General features: G+C 40.6%; 1 protein-coding gene across 1 annotated transcript in view; it reads right to left on the bottom strand.

Annotated features, from left to right (window-relative positions):
- The window catches only part of DERA (deoxyribose-phosphate aldolase), a 53,385-nt gene that overhangs the window by 8,502 nt on the left and 18,303 nt on the right, over positions 1-26,580 (bottom strand). The window contains exons 6-7 of the mRNA XM_039324930.1: positions 25,171-25,299; positions 1,071-1,183 (exon numbers count right to left, since the gene is read on the bottom strand). Of these exons, the coding sequence (XP_039180864.1) occupies positions 1,071-1,183; positions 25,171-25,299 (242 nt within the window). The remainder of the gene's footprint in view (positions 1-1,070; positions 1,184-25,170; positions 25,300-26,580) is intronic.

The raw sequence follows: 26,580 nt of genomic DNA, 5'->3' as shown, positions 1-26,580 counted from the left end.
TGAAATGCATTGTTGCTGAGATGTGGAGAACTACGTGAAGTCCTAACAGAGATATCATGAGTGCACGAGGTTGGCTTAAAGGTAGCTAGTGTGAAACAACTTCCATTCCAATTTTGCTCAGGAGTGACCACATTTGTGTAATTTAGGGGGAGAAAGACAATCCACAGGTTAACATCATCACAAGATGCAGCAAAAAGCTGGTAGTCAACTTCTATAGCAGTGTTTCTCAACCTTGACAATTTTAAGGCATGTGAACTTCAACTCCCAGAATTCCACAGCCAGCATCGCTGGCTGTGGAATTCTGGGAGTTGAAGTCCACATGCCTTAAAATTGTCAAGGTTGAGAAACACTGATCTATAGCTCCTAGACCACTCATATCTCTTCCTTGCTTTGACAGCCTGTTTGATTGGCCTCTTTAAGAAAGCTATGTTACATGTATGTAGAAAAGGAGTCCTCCTCTTCTATGCCATGAGACCATAAAGAGCTTTCCAACACTCCAAGAAATACTACCAAACTTCGGCAAGAAAATGGCTGACTTTCAGTGGCCTACAGGTAGTCCTCGACTTACAACTGTTTGTTTAGTGACCGTTCAAAGTTACACTGCACTGAAAAAAGCGATTGATGACCATTTTTCACACTTATGACCATTGCAGTATCCCCGTGACCATGCGGATGCTGCAACAGTCGTAAGTCTGAAAACCCGTCATAAGTCACTTTTCCAGTGCTGCTTTAACTTTGAATAGTCAAATGAAGACTAAATGAACTGTTGCAAGTTGAGGGTTACCTGGATGCACGTGGGAAAAACATGGGAAAGATGTATGCAACACAGAAAAATAATTTTTTCCAAGGCGTTCTATTTTATTTTGTCTTCCCACCATTGTCTTCCAGCCTAAGATACGCATTCGGGGACTAAAATGCAGGAGGAAGAACAACACATCCCTAGAAGAGGGGAAGGATAAAAATCTTATAACGAAAAATCTTATGAAAAAGTCTTATTAAAAACCTTAAACATTTCACTTTTTTTTTCTTTTTGAGCAAACTGTTTTCAAAACGATGAGCGATTATGTTACCTTATAGCCAGTTTTCAAGTAGTAGTCTCTGATAGCTCTCACCATGACCAGGCCTACTGGGAAAATAGCATTAACCGCTTCTTTTCCTGTAGATGTCTTGATAAAATCAGAACCTTGGAAAAAAGAAGGAGGAGAAAACTTTATGTCAGCAAAATATAGTATCAGAACTCCTGGATTTAAGGTTTGTTTTCAACACTGATTCCCCTCTCTTTTAAAAGGCAGGAAATAATGGAATTTGCAATAAAAGTTGTGACGGAAAATCGCTTCAGTTCAGAATTGCCAGCCAAAAATCTTTCTCTACTCCATTTTGATTTCCTTTTCAAAAGTCAGCATTTATTTATTTTCTACAGCCACCTGTCTCAGACAAGGGACTCTGGGTGATTAATAACAGAATAACAGAGTTGAAAGGGATCTGGGAGGTCTTCTAGTCTAACCCTCTGCTGAAGCAGAAGACTCTATATCAGTGGTTCTCAACCTTTCTAATGCCGTGACCCCATAATACAGTTCCCCATGTTGTGGTGACCCCCAAGTGGGTGTGGCCACCAATAAGAGGGAGTAGGACAGCTAGGGAAAAGGGAAAAAAATGGCGGACAGCGTGATTTGGCGACCCCCGTGAAATAGTCATTCGACCCCAAATGGGGTCCCAACCCACAGGTTGAGAACCACTGCTCTATATCATTTCAGACAGACTGGGTGTCCAATCTCTTCCTAAAAACCGCCAGTGTTGGAGCACTCACAACTTCTGAAGTCAAGATGTTCCACTGATTAATTGTTCTAACTGTCAGGAAATTTCTCTTTCGTTCTAGGTTGCTTCTCTCCTTGATTAGTTTCCATCCATTGGAAATCAAAACAAAGCACCCTTCAGTTGCTTTGGAGAATAAGTTGACGCCTATTTTCTATTCTTCTTTGTGGCAGCACTCTAGATATTGGAACACTGCTATCATGTCAACCCTACTCCTTCATTTTATTAAACTACGCATACCCAAATCCGGCAACTGTTCCTTATACGTTTTAGCCTCCAGTCCCCTAATCATCTTCGTTGTTCTTCTCTGCAGTTTTTGTAGAGTATCAACATCTTTTTTATATCGTGGTGACCAAAACTTGGATGCACAGTTGTAAAAGCCATTAACACCAAACACCGTACAATCAGTGCTTTTTTCAACCAAGAAAATTATAACCATAAACATTAGTACAACCAGGAAATGGGGCCCTAAACACACTGAGATCTCAGGCCTGGGCACATAACCAGGTCTTCACAGCCTTACAAAAGGCTAGCAGAGCCATCCTGATCTCTGAAGGAAGAATGTTCCAGAGGACAGGAGCTACAGCAGAGAAGTCTAATAAAGAAAAAGCGTCATCTGACTGAACCTGGAACTAACTTTGCTGCTTTTGTCTTTGATATACTTTCAGAAATTATCCAGCTAACTTTCTGACAACTAAATTATCCAGACAACTTTCCTAAGAATCCTATAGATAGCAATAGCACTTAGATGTATATATTGCTTCAAAGTGTTTTACAGCCCTCCCTAAGCTGTTTACAGAGTCAGCATATTGCCCCCCCAAAAAAATCTGGGTCCTCATTTTACTGACCTCGGAAGGATGGAAGGCTGAGTCAATCTTTAGCAGGTCAGAATCGAACTGCAGAACTGCTGGCAGCTGTCAGTCAGCACAAGTAGCCTGCAGTACTGCGTTCTAACCACTGCGCCACCACGGCTCATGGGCTATAGATCTGTAGTTCTCAACCTTTTCTTCACCACGGACCCCCTTTAAATACCTTAAATGGAACATGGCCATGGACACCCAAAACTTAACTCAAGATTTAAATCATAACGTTTTTTTCAAGCCTTTGCAGATCCCCTGTGATGACATTATCCACTGCCCCCCCCCCCTATTGGCCTGCGGACCACAGTTTGAGAACCAATGCTACAGACAACCATGTTAGATTCAATCCCAATATTTTCTAAACCGGTAAGACCTTCCATATCATTGACATTTGAAATACTTATTTTGCATGGTTATGCCAGAGATTTTTAGGTATACAAAACATGTCTTCCACCTCTTCGCTATGTTGGCTGCCCTGCTGAGCTTTTCTTAACATGGATGAAACGAGAAAGTTTCCTCGTTAGAAAGGAAAAGCAAACTTCTTTGCATCAACTCGTATGTTCTCCCTCCCCTCATTTTTTTTAAAAAAAAATTGCAGAGTTTAAGCCCTTTTGTTTAAGTCTCCCACCTCTATCTCCCACTTCCTCCTATCGGAGTAAGGTAAGTCAAAGCTTTTATAATTCTGATAATTAGAAATCTCAATGGTATGGTTTCATTAAAAACTTCCATTAAACAACATCTGCCCTTGTATAGGGGTCTCATAATCAATTTGGTCAAACAGAAGGGCTTCTAATCGGCTGTTGATAAAAATAGAAGATGAAATTTTAATTCTAATAGATTAACCACAAACTCAGGATAGTCTTCAAAATCCATCTCGCTGTATTCTCCAGTGGATTTAACGACTATTCAGCAACTCATTACTAAATAGAACAAGATGAACATTTTCCAGTTCATTAAAGAAATGTACTATGTATTTTTGCATTGTCCTCATGATTCGTTACAAGGAGTCTTAATTACAAGATAATGGATAAAGGTTATTAAATGCAGGCTCCAGTAATGAAGCTCTATTCATTTGCAAGCCTCGGAGACTGCAAAGAGGGGAAAATAAAATTACTAGCTTCGAAAGATTAACGGATCAAATTATTATTCAATTTTGAAAATCTCATTCAGACTTTGCAGAAACAAGAAAGGATTTTTTTTAAATAGTAGTATTAGGATTATAGTGAAACACTTATTTTTAAAAATAAAATAATATCTTAAGGCTATTAACAGAATAATCGGCTTCGATGTGATTATCAAAATACAGCCAATTTAGCAGCATCTTCTAACAATGAAAACAATGGTCTATTTTATTTTATGGAACAAATTCTATTTATGATTCAAGCGAGAGTTTCCTAGCAGAATACCGTAAAGAACTCTGAAGATGGATGCTGGCACGGAGCTTTACAATATAAAGGTACTATTAACATTTTATATTTCTCTAATGAAAACAGGGAGAGGGAGAGAAAAGGAAGCTTTGCTGTTAAAATGGAGGCTCTTAAACATATTTCATATTAGCTTTATAAATAAGGTGTTTCTAACTATATAATTCACCTGTCAATGTTTTTTTTCTTTTTTTCTCAGGTTGGTAAGAAAAAAAAGAACAAAGTTTAGGCAAAGAAGAAAGGGTCAAAGTTTGATTTCCTTGTGGGAAGCCATTGTGATTAGCAGCAACATAAATTCTATGTATCGAGAGCAAAAGTGAAGACTGGGAATAACATCAAATGAAACCCAACCTGTCAAGGCACATAATAAGGTGGTATTTTGAGAACAAAAACTCTGCATCACACAAAGGAGGACAAAAGAAGCCAGATTTACCTTAAAAGTACACATATTAACGTATTTGCACAGAAGCATGTTGGAAAATAAACTCCATAACTGAATCTGAAATATAATGCATCTCATCATACTGAAGAGACTGGGGAGGGGTTAATGAGCATGCTATGCCAAAACATAGTTTGTTTTAGTTTACTGTGTTACACAAGCCAGTTTTAAACAGGGTTTATGGTTTAGCACAGGGGTAGGCAACCTTGGCTCTTTTATGGCTTGTGGACTTCAACTCCCAGAATTCCTGAGCCAGCCATGCTGAGGGAAAAGGGAGAGGTTTCCAAGCTGAGCCAAACTGGCTCAGGAATTCTGGGACTTGAAGTCCATGAGTCATAAGGTGGCCTAGGCCAGAGGTAGGCAACCTTGGCTCTTTTATGACTCGTGGACTTCAACTCCCAGAATTCCTGAGCCAGCCATGCTGAGGGAAAGAGAGAGGTTTCCATGCTGAGCCATGCTGGCTCAGGAATTCTGGGAGTTGAAGTCCACAAGTCATAAAAGAGCCAAGGTTGCCTACCCCTAGTTTGGCATGTTGTACAAATCCAGGCAATTGTGATTAATTCAATAAGCAAGGGTTAAATATACCATAGCTCAGAGAGTGTGCCAACCTGGCCCTTGAAACTAGGTGCTTGTCTGCTAGCCAGGTGCTAAATATGGATAGGCAACTTCAAGGTGTTTTACTTTCTTTTTTTAACAGATCTTTATCTTTATTGCGAACTCGAGCGTAGAAAAACTTTCAGATGGAAAGCTATCCTTTCAAAAAGCAAGAATACCTAGGCATGTAATCAGGAAGCCTCAATAATTAAATCTAGAGCCCCAACCTAAGAAAAAGTCACAAGTTCTTTCTAGTTATGAATTTGTGAATCAGAAATGTCTTCAACAGATCAAAAATGGTATCGTGTATGGAAAGCTACTCTCCAAGTCTTCTCTCCAACATTCTCATTTCAGTGGACAGGATTTTTTAAAAACTTGGCAGGCTTTCTATATGACTTTTTCCAGGCTTACTGCAAACTACCGTATTGCAGCTGATTGCAGGAGAGTTGCACTATTCATTTATGGAAGCCAGATTCCGTTGATTTAGTGGATTCACCCAACTCTTGTCTTGAGTTCGTAGGTCAAGCTTTAGAGCTTCAAATATCTTCCCAAAGTCTTCCTTAAACTATCCTGTGGCTGCAATCTGGCCTAGATATAATTGAGACCAGAACTCAGTCAAGGAGATTCTGTTTCAAAAGTCCATTTGATGTCAGGTCAACAGGCCATTTTTAATTTCCATGGCTTTGAAGGATTTGGCTTTACCAGTGAATCAGAAATTAATTCTACCACATATAATGAGAATATTCATTCATTCAGAATAACAGAGATGGAAAGGGACCTTGGAGGACTTCTAGTCCAACCCCCTGCTCAGGCAGGAAACCCTATACCATTTCAGACAAATGGTTGTCCAATCTCTTCTTAAAAACTTCCAGTGTTGGAACATCCACAATTTCTGAAGGCAAGCCATTCCTCTGATTAATTGTTCTAACTGTCAGGAAATTTCTCCTTAGTTCTAGGTTGCTTCTCTCCTTGATTAGTTTCCATCCGTTGCTTCTTGTCCTGCCCTCAGGTGCTTTGGAGAATAGCTTGACTCCCTCTTCTTTATGGCAATCCCTGAGATATTAGAACATTGCTATCATGCCACCCTTAGTTCTTCTTTTCATTAAACTAGACATACACAATTCCAGCAACCATTCATCCTTTTGTTTGTTTGTTTGTAGCCCGCCTTTATTATTTTTATAAATAACTCAAGGCGGCAAACATATCCAACACATCTTCCTCTTCCTATTTTTCCCACAACAACAACTCTGTGAAATAGGTTGGACTGAAAGAGAGTGATTGGCCTAAAGACACCCAGCCAGTTTTCATGGCCATGGCAGGACTTGAATTCAGAGTCTCCCACTTTCTAGCCTGATGCCTTAACAATATAACAACATCCTAAAATGAGAGGTAAAAGCTGCCAAAACATAGGAAAGATCAAGCGAAGGAAATGCAGATTATTTGCTATTTCTGATACTGTACCACAACCAAAGCAGACTTGTTTTGGGAAGTTATTTTGGACTGGAAGTAACAATCGAAAAGACAAATGTTGATAGGCAACATCTATTAAGAAAATCCATATGAGAGTATGCTCCATGTTACCACTTCCTTTTGCTGCCAGCATAATAAGGAAAAAAGGGGAAAAAACTAAAAAAAGCATTTCTGGAACGTGTAAATGGCAACCATTTATGTGATTAAAACTGGAGCAAAGTATTTAGCTGGCTATAGACAAGAACAATATTAGAGAGTCATTATTAAGCAGTAAAGAATAATAAACAGCATAGCAATCATGGTGTAATCGCAATCTTTATGTTTCAGTTATGCTCTAAACACCCTCAGGATGCCATTATCTCCCAATAATCTCAGATTGCTTAACGTTGCTTTATTCTTAATAAAGAATAAGAACCAAGTCTGCAATTTAAAATAATGCAGAGCGACCAGCCGGATGTTATCACCTTGGCATCTCTTCCAATTTCTCTAAGGAAAATCCAAATTTGGTGGGCCCAGCGTTAACAGGCCTGTATTCTGCCAGACTGTGCGAAGGAAAGGCTTCGTTCAGGGCCTAACATGGTGGAAGAAAGGAAAATAAAACACAAAGGAAGAAGGAGTTCTAAAGTGGAGGTCATCATTTTGTGGCTGTTCCAAATCTGAAACATTTTTAGGTATTGAAGAGACAGCAGGTTTTCAGTAGTCCTCGACTTATGACCACAACTGAGCCCAGACTTTCTATTGCTAAGCAAAAAGGTTGTTAAGAGAATTTTGGCCCATTTTACAATTTTTCTTGCCACAGTTGTTAAGTGAATTGCTGCAGCTGTTCAGTTAGTAACACGGATGTTAAGTGAACCTGGCTTCCCCATATGACTTTGCTATATGTCAGAAGGTCGCAAAAGCGACACTGCAACCGTCATAAATACACGCCAGTTGCCAAGAGTCTGAATTTTGAACACGTGACCACAGAGATGTTGCAATGGTCGTAAGTGTGAAAAGTGGACTTGAGTCACTTTTTTCAGTGCCATTGCAACATTGAACGGTCACTAAATGAACCGTTGTAAGTCAAGGATTACCTGTATTTCCTACAGTGAGCTCTATGGCTTAGGGTCTGGTTTTCGGTGTGATTCCCAGATGGATTCTGCCTGTGCAATCCACGTGCACAGAAATATTTGCTGAAGTCAAGGAACATGACAGATAGAGACAAAAAGTTGGACATTGGAGACTATACTCCATGTCAAATCCAGGACAAGAAGTAAATGTAATTTAAGCCGTATCAATTCAACAGCTCCTGAATTTATTTTATTCTTATTTGATTTGATTTATTAAATTTATAGGCCACCCATCTCACTATCCAAAGCAACTCGGTGTGGCTTACAATTTTTGCCAAAAGACTGTGTATCTCTCCCAGTCCTTGAATGATTCCATTGCTTTACTCTTAATAAAGAATAAGAACCAAGTCTGCAATTTAAAATAATGCAGAGCGACCAGCCGGATGTTATCACCTTGGCATCTCTTCCAATTTCTCTAAGGAAAATCCAAATTTGGTGGGCCCAGCGTTAACAGGCCTGTATTCTGCCAGACTGTGCGAAGGAAAGGCTTCGTTCAGGGCCTAACATGGTGGAAGAAAGGAAAATAAAACACAAAGGAAGAAGGAGTTCTAAAGTGGAGGTCATCATTTTGTGGCTGTTCCAAATCTGAAACATTTTTAGGTATTGAAGAGACAGCAGGTTTTCAGTAGTCCTCGACTTATGACCACAACTGAGCCCAGACTTTCTATTGCTAAGCAAAAAGGTTGTTAAGAGAATTTTGGCCCATTTTACAATTTTTCTTGCCACAGTTGTTAAGTGAATTGCTGCAGCTGTTCAGTTAGTAACACGGATGTTAAGTGAACCTGGCTTCCCCATATGACTTTGCTATATGTCAGAAGGTCGCAAAAGCGACACTGCAACCGTCATAAATACACGCCAGTTGCCAAGAGTCTGAATTTTGAACACGTGACCACAGAGATGTTGCAATGGTCGTAAGTGTGAAAAGTGGACTTGAGTCACTTTTTTCAGTGCCATTGCAACATTGAACGGTCACTAAATGAACCGTTGTAAGTCAAGGATTACCTGTATTTCCTACAGTGAGCTCTATGGCTTAGGGTCTGGTTTTCGGTGTGATTCCCAGATGGATTCTGCCTGTGCAATCCACGTGCACAGAAATATTTGCTGAAGTCAAGGAACATGACAGATAGAGACAAAAAGTTGGACATTGGAGACTATACTCCATGTCAAATCCAGGACAAGAAGTAAATGTAATTTAAGCCGTATCAATTCAACAGCTCCTGAATTTATTTTATTCTTATTTGATTTGATTTATTAAATTTATAGGCCACCCATCTCACTATCCAAAGCAACTCGGTGTGGCTTACAATTTTTGCCAAAAGACTGTGTATCTCTCCCAGTCCTTGAATGATTCCATTCCACTTTACCAGTAGGACAGCCACTATACAGGGAGTGCTTGACTTACAATCACAATTGAGACCAAAATATCCACTGTTAAGCAAGATGGTTGTAAAGTGAGTTTTGCCTGATGTTATGACCTTTCTTGCCATAGTTGTTAAGTGAATCACTAAAGTTGTTACGTTAGTAACAGGGTTGTTAAGTGAATCTGACTTCCCCGTTGACCTTGCTTGTCAGAAGGTCGCAAAAGGTGATCACATGACCTTGGGACCCTGCAACTGTCATAAATACATGCCAGTTGCCAAACATCCAAATTCTGATCACGTGACCATGAGGATCGGTCATGCATCGGTCATGTGAAAAGTCTCTTTTTTCCAGTGCCACGGTAACTTTGAACGGTCACTAAATAAATGGTTGAAAGTTGAGGACTATCTGTATGCCTTTAAAAATTGGTGGCTGGGTTTTCTTGGTTACCCCAAACTTTTTTTTCTCTTTAGGTGTCATGGTTTTAAAATTTTTGGCATGGGGGAGCCTTTTTTATGATTTTTATGAAAACTATTTTGGGCACTCTTTACACAGAATGGTGAAGCTATCTCTTAAATCAAACTCACTACAAACTACTATTGTTGCCATTATAAATATCCCCTACGCATCATTGCAATCTAAAAGATGAAAGCAACGAAAGAAAAATTGTTATTATTACAGTATGTGTATTACCAATGAAGGAGAAATTTGTAGATCAGGCTTGAAATGAGGAGTCCTTGGTGCCCTCTGAGCATGCTTGTTTTCTTGCAGACGTTTTACTACCCTAATTGGGTAGCATCATCAGTGCTAGTAAGGAGTGCCTTTCATCAAAAGGCAGGATGAAAATGCTTTTTTTCCCCCAAAACAATTTTATTGGTTTTCCATTTTCACACCGACATTTAAGAACCAACGTGGAGATAGGGTAATCGATTAAATACAATAACATTATAAATATACAGCTCAAATAATACTCCTCAAGATTTCCCTCTCTATCAGTTAGAATAGTATAATCAAGTTAATACATTTCCAAATTAAATTCATTCGTTAACACATTCCTAAATAAAAATTCCATTAACCAATAAAAGTTATCAACAACTCATTATCTATCCAATAAAATCCTGTTTTTAGTGTTAGAAGTCAAGTCTTCATCCTGGTTCATCCAAGCCAGGAATAAATAAGCAAACATGGCGACTGCTTTGGGAAGAAGATTACATAAGCACATGGAGTAGTAGGTTTTTATACCCCCTCTAGCCTTGTTTGGAATAGTTTCCTGTTCCTGTGGCATGAACCTTGAGGCTGTTTCTGAGTGTCTAGGCCTTGATATCTGTGGTTTAATCCTATTATCATATCCTGCTTCCCAGGTGATGGGGCTAATGACTCCTTTGGGTGGGGTATGCAGATCTTCTCTTTTGTCTTCTTGATTGCTCTGGCTCCAACTTTCTGATGGTTTTACATCTGCATTTGTATGGGGCTAAAGTCTTGCTTGGGGCAGAGAGATAGATTTGGGGCCAGGTTTGGTTTTAAAAAGTCCTTTTGGGGAAAAATATATTTTTCTGCCCTTTTTAATATTTCCTTCTCTGGGCTAACTTCCCTCATTAGCTTTATTAATTTCCAAATATTTAAACTTAGGCAGACATATTATTTACTATCCGGGTGCCCCTAATTTCTCTTATTTAAGCATATTATTTCCGTAATTAAAGTCTTACATTTCTCAACTATATTCTGTTCTTATTCAATAATTCTTCATTTATTAATTTTGGACGAAAATGCTTTAATTTCACAGCATATAGACAGATTTAACCATAGTTTCAGTTGGGAAAACGTGACAATCCTAGACCATGCCAAATCCAAAAATGGCAGTGAATTTCTAGAAGCCTGGCACTCAGACAAACCAGCTATCAATAGATACACAGACATTAACAACATCTATAGATTATGTAAAAGAGACAATCAAGCAACCCCAAAAGGAAAAAGACTCCAGCATCTCTCCCCCAATAATCAGCACTCAGATCAGCATAAATTAACTCCAAGGTCACCTTCAGACCAACAATCAAGTAAGCAATACCCCAATCGAGAAACTTCCAAAGAGCCATTAGTAAATAGCAGAACCAAAGACTCTAAGACCACCCCCACCCACACAGACAGGGCAAGACACCCGAATATAACCTGACAGCAAACAGCACCCTTTACTAGCACTGATGATATTACCTAGTTAGGGTGATTAAACGTCTGCAAGAAAACAAGCAAGCTCAGAGAGCACCAAGGACCTCCCAGTATATGTATTAAATAAAGTTATTATTTGCCTATTTTGCCACTGCTTTGAAGTGAAACACCCCTTTCTCCAATCCAATGATTATGGTTTCCGTTGGCCTCCCATCAAAATACTGATTTTATTTTGAACAAAATACACCAATGCTTAGCTTTGACAAAACTGCAGCATCAAATGCTTTCCAGCATCCCCTCCCACTCCTCCCAAGTAATATTGTATAAGATACAGATATTTCCAGAAACCCGATTTAACTTTGCTACTTTCCAGTGTCAGCAATAAGTTGTTAAGTAATTTTATTAATAAAAAACCTATTGTCTACCAAACTTGCAGGAAAGTTGCTGAAATGGAAAAACAAGCTGTTTGAAATGGATTGAGAAAAATATATTACACTGAACAAAGCAAGCAGGAAAATTAGGCTCCTTTATCAGGCTTTGAAAGTGCTATGAATTTTAAGCATAACTTTTTAAAAAGGCGGATATAAAAACACACACACACATACACGCAACTGAGATCATCACACTTCAATGTCAACTTCAGTGTATTTTTCAATAGGTCCCAATAAAAGCACTTGAACAGAGAGCAAAAGAGCACGCCTTAAAGGAAGACAGAAATATATTGGGATTTGAACCTTTCGGCTTTAAAGTTTGAATGCCCAAACACTTCTGTGTCCAACTTCAAAGCCTGCACCAAAAAGGCTCATTTTTTTGCTCAGAATAAACAATCAAACTTTAAAAGCAAATGTTATGTCCCTGTGACTTATTCTAATAGAGCTTTCAACCCACTCAGTTTATTACAGATTCACATAGCTAGAGAGACTAGCTCCAAATAGGTACATTTTTGGAACAGATGTGGGGAGAGTAATAGAGGCATGAGAGAGGGCATATGCTTTCTCTTAGCCCTCATTTCTAAGTTTTAGATAAGATGGATTTTAAAGGTGGGGATCTGAGTGATGTTTGGAGGTTTACACTTAGAACATAGTAGAATAATTGGAAGGGACCTTGGAGTCTTCTAGTCCAGCCCACTGCTTGAGCAAAAGACCCTATATCAGACATGTCAAACACAAGTCCTGGGGGCCGGATGCGACCCGCGAAGTGGTATCATGTGGCCCGTGAAGCCATCCTGGAAACAGTGAGGGAACGGCCCCCACTGCCTTGGCCCTGGCCCAGGCCAGCCAGGAGCCAATGTACAATTTTGTGGTGGCCATCTATGCTGAAACCCATTCAGTCTTAGCTCCATAAGCCCCCCCCCCCGAATGGCCTGAGAGGAACAATGAGGCTCCTCCAGTGGACCATGCCTTGGCACTTGCCCTGGTCCCACCTCCTTCTGCCAGAGACCCTCAGATCTGTCCCACTCCTGCCCAGGCCCCCACAGGCCCCCTTGATGCGAACGATGTAGAACTGGCCACACCCACCCAGTAGGCCATACCCACTCCATCCACGCCCACCCAGTAGGCCGCACCCACCCTGGCCACACCCACCCGGCCCCCTGAGGGCAACCGCAATGCTGATGCGGCCCTCAATGAAATTGAGTTTGACACCCCTGCCCTATATCATTTCAGACAAATGGTTATCCAGTCTCTTTTTGAAAGCCTTCAGTATGGAGCACCCACAACTTCTCTTTATTTTTTTTTCTCCCCAAAGTTAATCCTTTTTATTATTTTATTATAATATAAAATACAAAAGCAAATAATAGGGAAAAAAAGGGAAAAGTTTTAGAAAAGAAGGGGAAAAGGAAGAAAAGGCATTGACTTCCGACTCCCTTTGGTGCAATAGAATAAAATAGTAACATCAAACCTCAACTTTTTACTTTTACATAATAGTATAAACTAGTCATTTCTCCAACAACGATCTATCTAATCAGTAAAATCCAAAATCAAGGTTTCTTTTTTTTTTCACCTCAAGCACAAAGTCCAGAAGCGGTTTCTAAGCAGCAACAAACATACTTGTGTTTTTTTCTTTTATCAAAGAAGTCTATTGAGCTATCTCTGCACCCACAACTTCAGAAGACAAGCAATTCCATTGGTTAGCTGCTCTCAACTGTTAGGAAATTTCTCCTTAGTTCTAGGTTGCGTCTCGCCTTGGTTAGTTTCCAACCATTGTTTCTTGTCTTGTCTTTTGGTGCTTTGGAAAATAGCTTGACTCCCTCGTCTTTGTTAGGAGCCCCTCAAATATTGGAATAATGCTAGAATTATAAACAGTGCTTAGAATTATAAACCACAATCTACCAAGTTTTACAGTTTTGGTACCACAACAGATTAACCAAAGACTGAGGGCTGTTTTGACATCACTTTCCCTACTATAAGACTGGTCAAAACATTGACCAGGCAATGTTTATTTGTTTATTGCCTGTATGTGTGTTTCTATCCATCATCTTAGAAATGCAAGAACCTATAGGATTGTGAAAGCACACTTGCAAACATAAAACACGAAGTCACGTTCTTGGAAGATTCTGAGATCTTGATTTACACCAAGAATGAACAAATATTATGAGGTCACAGACCACATGTTTGTCTTCATTACTGCATTATTCGTTTGGTTTCTAGGGAATACACAGATTGTGACTGTTTTTTCCCCAGTTTGGGAGAAATGAAGAAATTTAAGGAAAATGGCTATGAAGGCTTATTTTTAACAAAAATAGAAAAAGAGGAAAAGAATTTTGGCCACCTAATTTCAGAGATACAATCTAAGAGAGTGACTGCCTGGGCATCTACAGGGGAGAACAAGAGACTCTGTGTGTGTGTGTGTGTGTGTGTGTGTGTGTGTGTGTGTGTGTGTGATGAAGTTACCACACAAATAACACAGGTTACATATCAAATCAACTAAGTATCAAATAAGCAATTTCTACCATTTTCATGATTTTTACATCATTGTGACTTCTATTGGTGCCTATCAGCAAATAAATATTGGTAAAATTCTGCAATGTGCAGAGCACAAAACTCTGAAAAAGGAGCTGCATTTGGCAAATTCAGATTTTGTCCATTACATACATAGACTGCTGAATGGAGATCTGTACAGTTGAGATTTTGCTAAAAAGAAAACAAATGCATGAAACCAACAACAACCGAACAGAAGAACAGAAAGCAGAAGCCAAGAAGCAGCAGTGAACCCACTAGCTTGTTCAAAGTTTTCAATTCATACGCTCAATTTCAAAAGAATCAATCCTCTGAATCAAAAAACTGAAGCAAATGTCGTTGAACAGGCTTGGTGATTTGGAAGACAGAAACAATGCAATTCTATTTTCTGAATCAGTTCAAATCACTGAATCACATCAACTATCTAAGTCAAACCAGCCATTCAGATAAGATTGGGGCTGATGATCCACTAATACACAGGAAAGGCAGAAATAGATATATATGAGATACTGAGCAACAGCAACAAAATCTTTGCCACTATGATATGAAATACATATACATTATACTCAGTCTTTATTCTATTCTCTATACTCCGCTATTCTATTCTCTCTCACTCCCATTATTTGATAGTTTTTTATCCCACCTGTATTACTTTATAAGTAACCCAAGGTAGTGAACATACTTAATACACCTTCCTTCTCCTATTTTTGCCCCAACATGAATGTTGGGAAATGGGAAGACAGACTGATGGCCAAAAATCACACACTAAAAGTAGACTGAAAAGCCAGAACCAAGTGTGAAAATTTGTGAGAATCACTGCAGACACAATGATCTGCAAATAATATTCAAAACATGGCACTGGAAGAGCTAAGGTTCTCCCATAAAGAGTTCCTTGAAATCTCCCAAACCCTTTTCATCCAGTTGAAGAGGAAAAGGACACTCATTTTTTTCTTCCTTTTTGATCTGTGCGTGTGAATAAAAATGTACATGTTTACAGAGCATGTTTTAATAGGGTAGTCAAAAACAGAAGAGAATATTTGAAGCTGTGAGGTCCTTGATGCTCTCTCAGCTTGGTTATTTTCTTGCAGATGTTTCATTACCAAACTAGATAACATCATCAGTGCACTGATAATGTTATCTAGTTTGACAATGAAACGTCTGCAAGAAAACAACCAAGCTTGGAGAGCACCAAGGACCTCACAGTAGCCAAAGTGACAGATCCTACTTGTGGCTTGTTAAGTGGGACCTTTGCTCTGATACGATTACAGTAGCACTATGTTGCTCTGATGAAAGCAAATATTTACATATTTACATCTTATCTAATAAATTGTAGGCTCTATGTAGTTCTTACTTTATACATATTAATGTTTTAGATTGATCACCTGGGTAACAACTGTATTAATATATTAATAGAGGGGTGAATGTTGGAATGAATTGGGCTCAGAAGAATAAATGAAGCTTATTTAAGACCTTTATATTAAAATAGTCCATCATCACCATCACCATCATCATCACCACCACCATCAATCATCATGAACACTCAGTCCCTGCCCCCTTCCCAAACCACAAAAAAATTAGCACAAAGTAAATTAAGTATTTATAAGGAATTCTCACACGTGGGGGAACTACATAAAAATAGCGAGACAGGCTTAGTGTTAATCTTGTCAGAAAATCAATTTTAAAAGAATGGGTGGGAGTGTAAATGAAAGGGAGAAAAAAGTTTGGATTTTCACTTCTGTAACTTCTGGTAGACTAAAATATCCACTTAAGAACTCCAAGCATCTGTTCACTGGCAGCTGTACGTTAACATTACCCACACAAAGACAATTTATATCTCTCCCTTATATTAAAAAGTAAACAGGATCCTTTAAATTATTCACCAGTGAATTTAAATGAACACAGAATACTGTGGGGGCTCAGGTTCCCACAGCAGCATTTTCTAACCCTATGACCCAAATGTGATTTTTCAAAAGGCCACTGGACTTTGTTTTTCCTTGAAGGTGTTTCACTTCTCATCCAAGATGCTTGTTCAGTTCTGAATGAATGAATGAGTGTGTGTGTGTGTGTGTGTGTGTATGTATTTGTTTTCTGAGGTTTTCGCGGCATCCAGCGTGGACAATGAAAAGGGGAAGGGGATGAGAGTTAATATTATGGGAGGAAAGAAGGATGAAGGGGTTTTAGAGGAGATGAAGGGGTTTTGGAGGAGATGGGTGCTAGCAATGGAGGAGTGGGAGGAGTGATCCGAAGGAACGCTAGAAGGAGGTGCAAGGAGAGTAACAGAGAAACATCTGGAACACAAATTGACCGGCCGGGACCAGTGACGCGGTCCAGGAGCCGGGTGCAAATGTCAGCCAAACCCATTTAAGTCATCATTGTTTACTGGCTTCTTAGCCCTGATGATGTTTGGAGTTCCCAAACGAAACCTCGGCAGCTTTTAATAAAGTATATTTTTATATTTATATTCTCCTGGTGGTCGCATTTTTATTTATACTATAAACATGCCCAGGAGAACACCAAGGTAATAAAACTATAAAAGTTTAATTTAAAAACGCCAAGCTTTCGCTGTCACCTGCCGGCATCATCAGGGCAAGAGCGCCAGGGAGTGAGAGAGGCTCTTATAAGCAAGCCGGAGTCTGCACCCGGCTCCTTGATCTCGTCATCGGACCTAATTGGTCAAATTGTACTTTGGTGGTTTGTTTCTTCCAGCTCCTCTTAATTGCGTGTATATCCTCATCTACCTTCTTTCATTGGATTCTGGGGTAGGCAGAGCAAGCTCCCTACCTCTCTGGTTGTTCCTATCCTTTAATCCATTCCCCCCATTGGGTTTGAGTGGTAATTTGCATTTCTCCTTCTCCTTTTCCCAATCACTATCCACACAGTTGTTCCTTTATGAATGTTTTTCCTTTCGTCCCTAATGCCTCCCCCTCGTGTCCAACTGTTATCGAGGTGGTCATATGCGATGTTCCAAATTGGCTGGGATATGGTGGTGATCTGGGGTGGTTCGGTGGGTTGTTTATCTATGGGGGTAGCCTCATAACTGTGGCTATATCCAACCGTCATACTCCTCCCCTCCTTTCTTTCGCCCTCTGCGCTCTTTTCACGCGCGCTGTGATCTGGGGGCTCGGTCTGGGGGGGGTGAAGTTATGATCCCCTCGAGCGTCACAGTGCTCCTCTTTTGCCCTCCTCTTCGCTCTGATACTTCTCGCTCTTGCGCGCGTGCAACAGAAGTCTTTGGAGTCTATGGGTGTGAGGCGGGACAAGCTGGTCTCACAAGCCTCGCCCTCTCGCGCACTCCTCCGTCCAGATTCACTCCTCTCCTTACTCTCCGGGACGTCCGTCAATCCGCCATCAGCCTCGTCCCGCGTTCCATATGTTCTTAACTCAGCTGGTCTTGTGGAGCGGAGGGGTCGCCTCTTCTTCCTCAAGTCAATCGTCTTGTTTCTTTCCGGGCGCAGATGAATTGTCAGGCGCGGCAAGCTGGTCACACAAGCCCCGCCCCCTCGCGCGCTCCTCCGTCCGGATTCACTCCTCTCCTTACTCTCCGGAACCTCCGTCAACCCGCCGTCAACCTCGTCCTGCACTCCAGGTGTTCTTAACTCAGTTGGCATTGCGGAGCGGAGGGGTCGCCTCTTCCACCTCGAGTCGATCGTCCCGTTTCTTTCCAGGCGCAGATGAGTTGTCAGATTTAACAATCCCCCCCCCATCCCTGTCCACCACGTCTCCTTGCACACCAACTAAAATGTCTGTGGTATGGGGGTTCTGGGCTCTGGTTTCCATCGCCCTCCTGGTCTTTTGAAAACGTGTCAATATTGTGGGGGTGGTGGGGATTCCCAGCCGTTGTTCTTCCTCTCCTGGGTCACACCAAACTAATTGGGGGGTTGGCACATCCTCTTTGGTTTTTCCGTTGGACTTGCTGTCAGGCCAATGGTAGCGAGATGGGTTGTTAGTCGTACTCCATGATCTTAGTGCCACATGTGCCGGGCAGAGGTCAATATGCCGGTTAATAGAGTTACTATTGGAGAGCCATGCTTCCTTAAATAAGCGGCCTCCCTTTGTACTGTCACTTGCCAAGACGCCTACCTCATTAAAATTAAAGCGGTGGCCCAATTCCGCCATATGAGCCCATATCTGGGAGTGCTGTTCGCCCCTTTTCACTGCTAGTTTGTGTGGTCTTAACTGTTTCTTCCTTTTAACTGCCAGTGGAGGTATGAACTGATTGGGTGGGAGCTTGGCTGTGTTCTGATTGGGTGGAGGTGTGTTCTGATTGGTTAGGGGCTTGGCTGTGCTCTGATTGGCTGGAGGGTTGGCTGTGCTCATTGGCTGGGAGGTCAGCTGTGCTCTGATTGGCTGGGGGATTGTTCTGTTTGGGTGGGGGCTTTGTTGTGCTCAGGTTAGTCTGAGTTGCAGGAGAGTTTAAGATGGTGGGCTGCCTTGCTATTTTTTGGCTTCGCGTTCGTGGTCGTGCCTCATCTTCATGGTGGGTGTCAGTTTGCTTCATGTATGGATTGGAGGGGTTTAAAGTGGCTAATGATGCAGCTGTGGTCTGGCTTCTGGTTTGTGGTCGTGCCTCATAATCGGTGTGGCTTTGGGTTTGTTTTTTGCGTGGATGTTTGGTGGTGACATCCTGTGTGGTTTTTGTGAGTGTGGGTCTGGTGTCATTTTTTGTGTTAGGGAGTTGTTTGTCAATAAGGGCGGGTTTCCAAATGGCTGGTAGGCGGGAGGTATCATCTTGTTTGTTCATGCTGTGTGGGCGTTTTTCTATCTCGATGGCTTCTCTGATTATTCTATTATTAAAATGTTCAGTTTTGGCGATAGTTCTGGTCTTTTTAAAGTCAATTTCATGTCCTGTGGTTTTAAGGTGTTGGACCAGGGAAGAAGTTGGTTCCTCTTTTTTGACTGAGTTCTTATGTTCTTCAATGCGTGCACTTATTCTTCTGTTGGTTTGTTCGATGTATGTGGTGGGACAAGTAGTGCATGGGATTTCGTATACTCTTTGATTTTCTAATTCAGTTTTATCTTTGGGGTTTCTTAAGATGGTGGATATTTTTCTGTTTGGGCAGAATGCTGTCTTAATGTTGTGTTTGTGGAGGATCTTACTGATTCTGTCTGTGGTGGCTTTTATGTAAGGGAGGAGGGCTTTGCCATTTTCTTGTTCTCTGTCTTGGGTTTTAGTGGGGGTTTCTTTTTGGATTAGTTTGGTAATCTTATTTCTTTGGAATCCATTGGATGTAAGTACATTAGTGAGAGTGTGTAGTTCGGTTTTTAGGTGTTGTTCATCAGCTAAGCGTTTTGTTCTAGAGATGAGTGTCTTGGCTACGGAGTTGATCTGTACTGGGTGGTGGTGTGAGAGAATGTGCAGATAGCGGTTTGTGTGTGTTTTCTTCTGGTAGATAGTGTGTCCTAGGGAGCCATTGGATTTCTTGTAGACTAAGACATCCAGGAAGGGAAGTTGGTTATTAGCTTCTGTTTCCATGGTGAACTGTATTTTGGGGTGTACGCTGTTGAGGTGTATGAGGAAGTTGTCCAGTTTTTCTTTCCCATGTGACCAGATTATGAAGGTGTCGTCTACGTATCTGAGAGTTTGGGTTTGTGTTCAGATTTTTCTAGAGCTTGGGTTTCAAAGTGTTCCATGTAGAGGTTTGCAATGACAGGTGAGAGGGGTGATACCATGGATGCTCCTTCTATTTGTTTGTATTTTTGTCCGTTATAGATGAAGTATGTGTTGGATAGGCAGTGGTTGGTCAGATCTAGGATGTGTTTTGGGGGGGGGGTTATATTTGTTTTGGATAGCTGTCAAGGCTTCTTTGATTGGGTGAAGAGGGATATGACATCGAAGCTCACGAGTAGGTCGCTGTGCTGTAAGTTTTGTTTCTTTATGATCTCTAAGAAATGGAATGAGTTTTTTACGTGTGAGGTGATGGATTCTGCACAGGGTTGTAGTTGTTTGGCGAGAAATTTGGATAGGCTTTGTAGAGGTGAGCCTATAGAGCTGACTATGGGTCTAAGTGGGGTTCCTTCTTTGTGTATCTTGGGGAGACCATAGAGCTTAGGGCATCTGGATGATTTCTCTCTGGGAATGATTCTTTGCTGGATCTCTTCGCCAATGGGGGAGGCTTTTATTTTGGATCTGGTGGTTTTTGGCAGGTAGGTGGTGGGATCTGTGTTTAGGGGTTTGTATGTGGAGTCTTGGAATAGGTTGGTTAATTTGGTTTGATAGTCAGATGTGTTCATAACCACCATGGCGTTGCCCTTGTTTGCTGGTAGGATTATTATGCTGGTGTCTTCTTTCAGGTTACGTAGTGCTGTCTGTTCTTCTTTGGGTAAGTTGCTTTTGGGTGGCTTGCTGGTGCAGAGGATGTTGGTGATTTCATGTCTGATTCTGTTAGCGTCATCGGGGTTGATTTTGGTCAGGCTGGTTTCAACTCCACATATAATGGTTTCAGTGGGGATGTGTTTGGGAGCGACTGCAAAGTTGAATCCTTTGGAAAGGATAGCAAGGCAGCCCACCATCTTAAATCCCCCTGCAACTCAGACTAACCTGAGCACAACAAAGCCTCCACCCAAAAAGAACACTCCCCCAGCCAATCAGAGCACAGCCAACCCCCCAGCCAATCAGAACATAGCCAAGCTCCCACCCAATCAGTTCATACCCCCACTGGCAGTTAAAAGGAAGAAACAGCTAAGACCACACATTGCTTCTCGAAGCACGAAGCTGAAAACACCAGCCTGAAGATGACGAATGGGACTTCGTCAAAACGTCGCCAAGACACTTCCAATTTTACGTGGGAGAAAACCCGAATAACCAAAGACCTACATACAAACATCCGCAAAAACCTCAGAAAACATATATGTGTGTGTGTGTGTGTGAGAGAGAGAGAGAGAGAGAGAGTTATATAGATATATGAAAATAAGTAGAATAGAATCTTGCTTCTTATCCAAGATGCTTCGTCAGTTCTGAAAAGAGATAGATAGATAAATAGATAGATAGATAGATAGATAGATAGATAGATAGATAGACAGACAGATGTGAAAACAATAAGTAGAATAGAATCTAAAACATAATTAAGAACAAATATAATAAACTAAAACAGAATAAAAATAGTATTATAAGAAGTTCCAAACTTCATTAATGGTGTGGTGTATTATACAGATGGTAACACAAAAGTGGCAGACTTGAGAAAATATTTTTGAGTCTTTGTCTGAAAGAAGTAACATTAAGTAGAAATCACAAAGCCTACCCAGAAATGCGTTTAAAATCAGATAAATGAAGTTCTTATATATGGTAGGGAGCAGCATTATTAGCATAAGGTTTAGAACTTCTACTGAACCATCATCAGGTGCACATAACTAAAGATACATAGGAGTACCCTTAAAATGTCCAGGAGTTGAAATAAATTCCCAGCATGAAGTGAAATACTGATAGATATACAAATACATTATATTAATAGCATTTATTTAATTAATTTTATTTAGATTACATTAAATGTCATTCACTATATTTACTTGTTCCTTGACCCTCCAGACGTTTGGAAGTTTTCTCCTACTATGTCACTAAAAACTAAGGATCCCTTTGTAATAAAAAAGGAGGGAGGGAGAGAAGAAGGGAAAGAAGGAAGGAAAGAAGGAAGGAAGGAAGGAAGGAAGGAAGGAAGGAAGGAAGGAAGGAAGGAAGGAAGGAAGGAAGGAAGGAAGGAAGGAAGGAAAGAAAGAAAGAAGGAAAAATCTTTCATTATCCCATCATTCTCCATCTCCCCAATATTCAGGAAGACTAGGCATGGCATATTTGCATACAATTCTGCAAACTGGGAATGAACAACAAAAATGCCAAACTACCTGAAAGATTCTTGTATGGGGCTTCCTGAATTCATAATAAATATACATTTTAAAAATGAGAAATATAAAATAAAATAGCTGAGATATCAGGAAAGATCTGCATTTTAGCTTATAAAATCAAATATACACACACAAACCCACACACTGATGACAGGTGCTTTGGGAAGAGAACAACTTCTTAGTAAGCATTAATTAATGAAACACTTGTGGCAAGGTTAAGTATTAATCATTTTAGTATAAATTATGGCCTGAACACTGTTTCTATACTTTCACTGAACCCAAAAACAGCATTATGAACTTAATTTTTAAATATGAATTAGAAGACCCGTAATTCTCAGTATTATGATCTTAGAACGTAGGAGACAGAGTTTAGTCCCTCAAAATTTCTGAAGACAAAGAGGTGCTCTGCTTTCAAAACATGGTTTTATAGAGTCAGTTTGGTATAGTGGGGAAGGTGCTGGCCTAGAACCCAGGAGACTGTGAGTTATAGTCCCATCTTAGGTCTCAAAACCAGCTGGGTGACTTGGCCCAGTCAGTCTCTCTCTCAGCCCAACCCACCTCAAAAGAGGAGGAAGATGAAGTATTATGTATGTTCACCGCCTTGAGTTACCTATTTTAAAGGTGGGATAAAATCTAATAAATGAAATTAATGGTCAGAAACATTTGGTTCCTAATTTGATATAGTCTAAGCATAATGAATGCCGAGAAAGGTACAAACCATTGAAAATTATAACCCCAAATTTACCTGAATGGAAGACAACTACAATTTAAGGTAAGTCATCATAATTCAAAGGAGAATTAGAGGTCATCTCATTTGCGTCGTTACTATATACTCAGCAAACCTAAAAGGATCCTTCTGTTTAAAATTAAATTATTTAGGGTGAAAAATGTAAGGTTTCTTTTTTGGGTAGATATTGTTACATTTAAAAAAGTATTTTTATAAGGATACACAGCAACACCTCTGTATGTTTGCATGTGTATCTGTGTGTGGAGCGTGCTGAAAAAGGAGAAGGAATTGTGTAAACAGCAGAGCCATCTGCTGTATTTCAATGAAACTACAGCACTAAAATTGTAGAGGAATTAACTTTAATCCTAAATGAAACTTTGAATAGCTAATTGGATGAATGGAATTATATATATAAAATCTCAGAAGCAGATGCTATTTTTAATATATATATATTAAAAATAGCATCTGCTTCTGAGAAAATATTACAATAAAACAGCAACCGTGTTTTAGATGCACCATCCAAAAGAGTTCCTGCCAATGAGCCAGTGTGATGTGTTGGACTAAAGGCAGGAAGAACCAAATGTTACTCTATCCCAGTGGTTCTCAACCTGTGGGTCGGGACCCCATTTGGGCTCGAACGACCATTTCACGGGGATCGCCAAACAACGCAGTCCACCATTTTTCCCCCCGTTTCCTTAGCTGTGCTACTCCCTTTTATTCTATTGGCTTTTGAAAGCCAATAGAATAGACTCTCTTGAACAGAGTCTAATTCTATTGGCTTTCAAAAGCCAATAGGAATTGTCTCTGCCCTGCTGAGCCCGCCCAAAGTCCCATTCTGCAAACAGTGCTGCACCAGTTGAGTAGTCCTCGACTTATGACCGGTTGAGTAGTCCTTGACTTACGACCGGCATTAAAAAGGTTGAGAACCACTGCTCTATCCTCAACTACAAAAATTCCTTGTGTGATTTTAGGTCAATCACTTGCTCTTTGCCCAATCTATCTCAGATTAGAAATTATTGAGAATATTTGTAGTTTAGGTTGTAGGCTTCGTCATGGGTCTGTTCTCCGAGCTTGCTGTGTAGCTCCCGGACATTTCCTTACCAAACTAGATAATATCTTCAGTGGGGTTTTGGGGTGAAGTGTCTTGACCCAAAAACTCAAGACACTTCAACCAACCCCCCTGCTGAAGATGTTACCTAGTTTGGTAAGAAAACGTCTGGGAGCTAAACAGCAAGCTCAGTGAACAGACCTCTGCCAAAACCTATCTCAGATTGTTATGGGGAAACACAAAGGATGAAGGGTAATGTATTTATCCCTTGAAATTCTAAATGAAAAATGGATATAGAACTCTACTAAGATCTAATACCCTTCCCTTGAAACTAATAGAGTGGATGGGAAGAACGTTTAGACAATTTTAAGCAGCTCTCAATATTTCTGCAATTACTTAGAGCAGGGGCCTTCAAATGTGGCCCTTTTATGACTTGTGGACTTCAACTCCCAGAATTCCTCAGCCAGGCACTCCCCTGAGTTAGAGCATGTATACCTTCTAGAGTCAGGCTAGGCAGAAGATTCAGAGAAAAGTTTCCATCTTTTTTTTTCCAGCTACTTAAGAGTATAGCTTCCAACTCAACCACTGACTCAATCTTAACTCATCCGGTTCTTGTAATGGCCTAAACCATGGTTTGATTACAGGTAATCTTTGCTCAATGTCTGACTCACTTAGCATCTGTTTGCAATTAGAATAGTGATCAAAAAGTAACCTTTGTCACCAGTCCTCACATTTATGACCTGCACAGCTCTGTAAAGCAAAGGAAAGCTGAATAAAAGATAAGCACAGTGGTGGTTTCACTTCATAGTTGCTAAATTCAATTGCAGTTGCTAAACAAGGACTACCTGTAACTCCTTACCAAATGCCACCGTTCACATAGCAGTTAATGCCATCAAACCACAGCTTATAAACTACAACCTGTTAAATAATGCACCAGAACTATAGTCAGTTTAGAATAGGGGTGTCAAACTGCCGGCCCGTGGGCCAGATGCATCGTAGCAAAACTGTGCCCACCCCACTGTCGACAATGCCCCAAAAGTCACAATACGTCATGTGACCTTCTGAGTTTGACACCCTTACTTTAGAACCAATATGGTAAAGCAAAACAAAATAAAATGAATTTTGGTTTAGTGTAATATGCGGGGGGGGGGAATGGCAGAGAGAATGATCCAAAACAGTTCCATGAAAGCTCAATGTATCGAAGGCAAGAACTGCCGAATGCCTAAAGAAAAAAAAAGAAAGAAAACAGAGAACAGGAAAAATGGAATGGAGTTTATTAGAAAGCTCAAATGGCTGGCTAGTTTACACAACTGAAGCATCCCACAAAGCAGCAATCTGTTGCAAACACGACCTGATCCAAAGATGTGGAAGTTACCTGCCATCATGGCTACAAGGCTGGCTTTGTAGACATTTGTAAGCGATCCCAGCTCTCCTGTCCCCAAGATCGTTTTCATATGAGCGTCGCCGCAGGCCTTGCGGAATTGACGGATTTCTTCATAAAGGTCTAGGAAGAATAATAAATAAATAAAAGTAGGTGGGTAAATCATGTTAGTATCCTTTAATACAGGCATGTCAAACTGCCGGCCCGCAGGCCAGATGCGTCACGACGAAACCGCGCCCACCCCATTGCCGGCAATGGGCAATGGGGAAAAAGTCGCGATATGTCACACGGCGTCACCTGACGCTGTGAGTTTGACATGCCTACTTTAATAGAAGAGGACATATGTAGCTCAGGGTTGAACAATGGTGCCATCTAGGTTTGGCTGTTTGCATGCAGAGGTTTCATTACCTAACTAGGTAACATCAATAATGTTACCTAGGTGGGTAATGAAATTTCTGCAAGGAAATAACCAATCTCAGAGAGCACCAAGGACTCCCTGGCATCTTTTATCTTATCATCAGATTTCCAGTTTGGATTTAAACAGTGAAAAACGAACAAACACGGATTAAATTCAAAACTGATCTCATCAAGTCCATACTGGGTTTTTCTTGCCAATTGCTGATCAAAATAATAAGGAAGCAATTGGGACTCTTGCTAAAAGTTCTGGACTGCTACCACCATTTTGTTTTCTAAAAATATTTAAAGGGGTCTATTTGCAAATAAAGATGAAGTTAAATGCTGGTCCTATGTGCCATGCCAGTGTCCATGATGACATTATTATTATTATTATTAATAAAAGGCAGGGTGGGTTTCAGACTTGCCACAAGTTAAACCTCTAAACAGAAATGATCCTTAGCCCCCTTTGTTGAAAAAGGTATAGTATATTAAAGGTCACATGTATTGCAGATGTTTTCGTAACAGTCAGTCCAAACAAGGTTTGGTTTGTGGCTCCTTTCTTCTTCCAGCTGGGTGACCTTGAGGCAGCATCTCAAAGAGGTGCAGCCATTACTTTCATTTTCCCCCAAGCCTTCCCCTCGTCATTCCCCCTCCCCACAGTTCATGGCAGTCTGTCACCGCACAGCACAGTGGGAAACCAGTTGAAGACCCAACAGTATTCACGGGGAGCCCAACTAAGGTAACAAAAATCCCTTTTTCTAATACCGTATTTTCCAGCGTATAAGATGACTTTCTAAAGCATGCAAATCAGCTCTGAAGTCGGGGATCGTCTTATACGCTGAGTCGTCTTATACGCCGGAAATTACAGTAGTTTCCGGCATATAAGACGACTTTCTAGGCATGCAAATCGGCTCCGAAGTCAGAGGTCGTCTTAAACGCCGAGCCATCCTATACGCCGGAAAATACGGTATGTTTTATCACATGTTGATCATTTCAGTGAAAGCCTCC

Source organism: Crotalus tigris, unplaced genomic scaffold, assembly GCF_016545835.1.
Source record: "Crotalus tigris isolate CLP2741 ecotype Arizona unplaced genomic scaffold, ASM1654583v1 scf7180000024310.2302065, whole genome shotgun sequence".
Taxonomy (NCBI): domain Eukaryota; kingdom Metazoa; phylum Chordata; class Lepidosauria; order Squamata; family Viperidae; genus Crotalus; species Crotalus tigris.
Note: the sequence above shows the minus strand (reverse complement) of the source record. Positions and strands in the feature narration are given on the sequence as shown.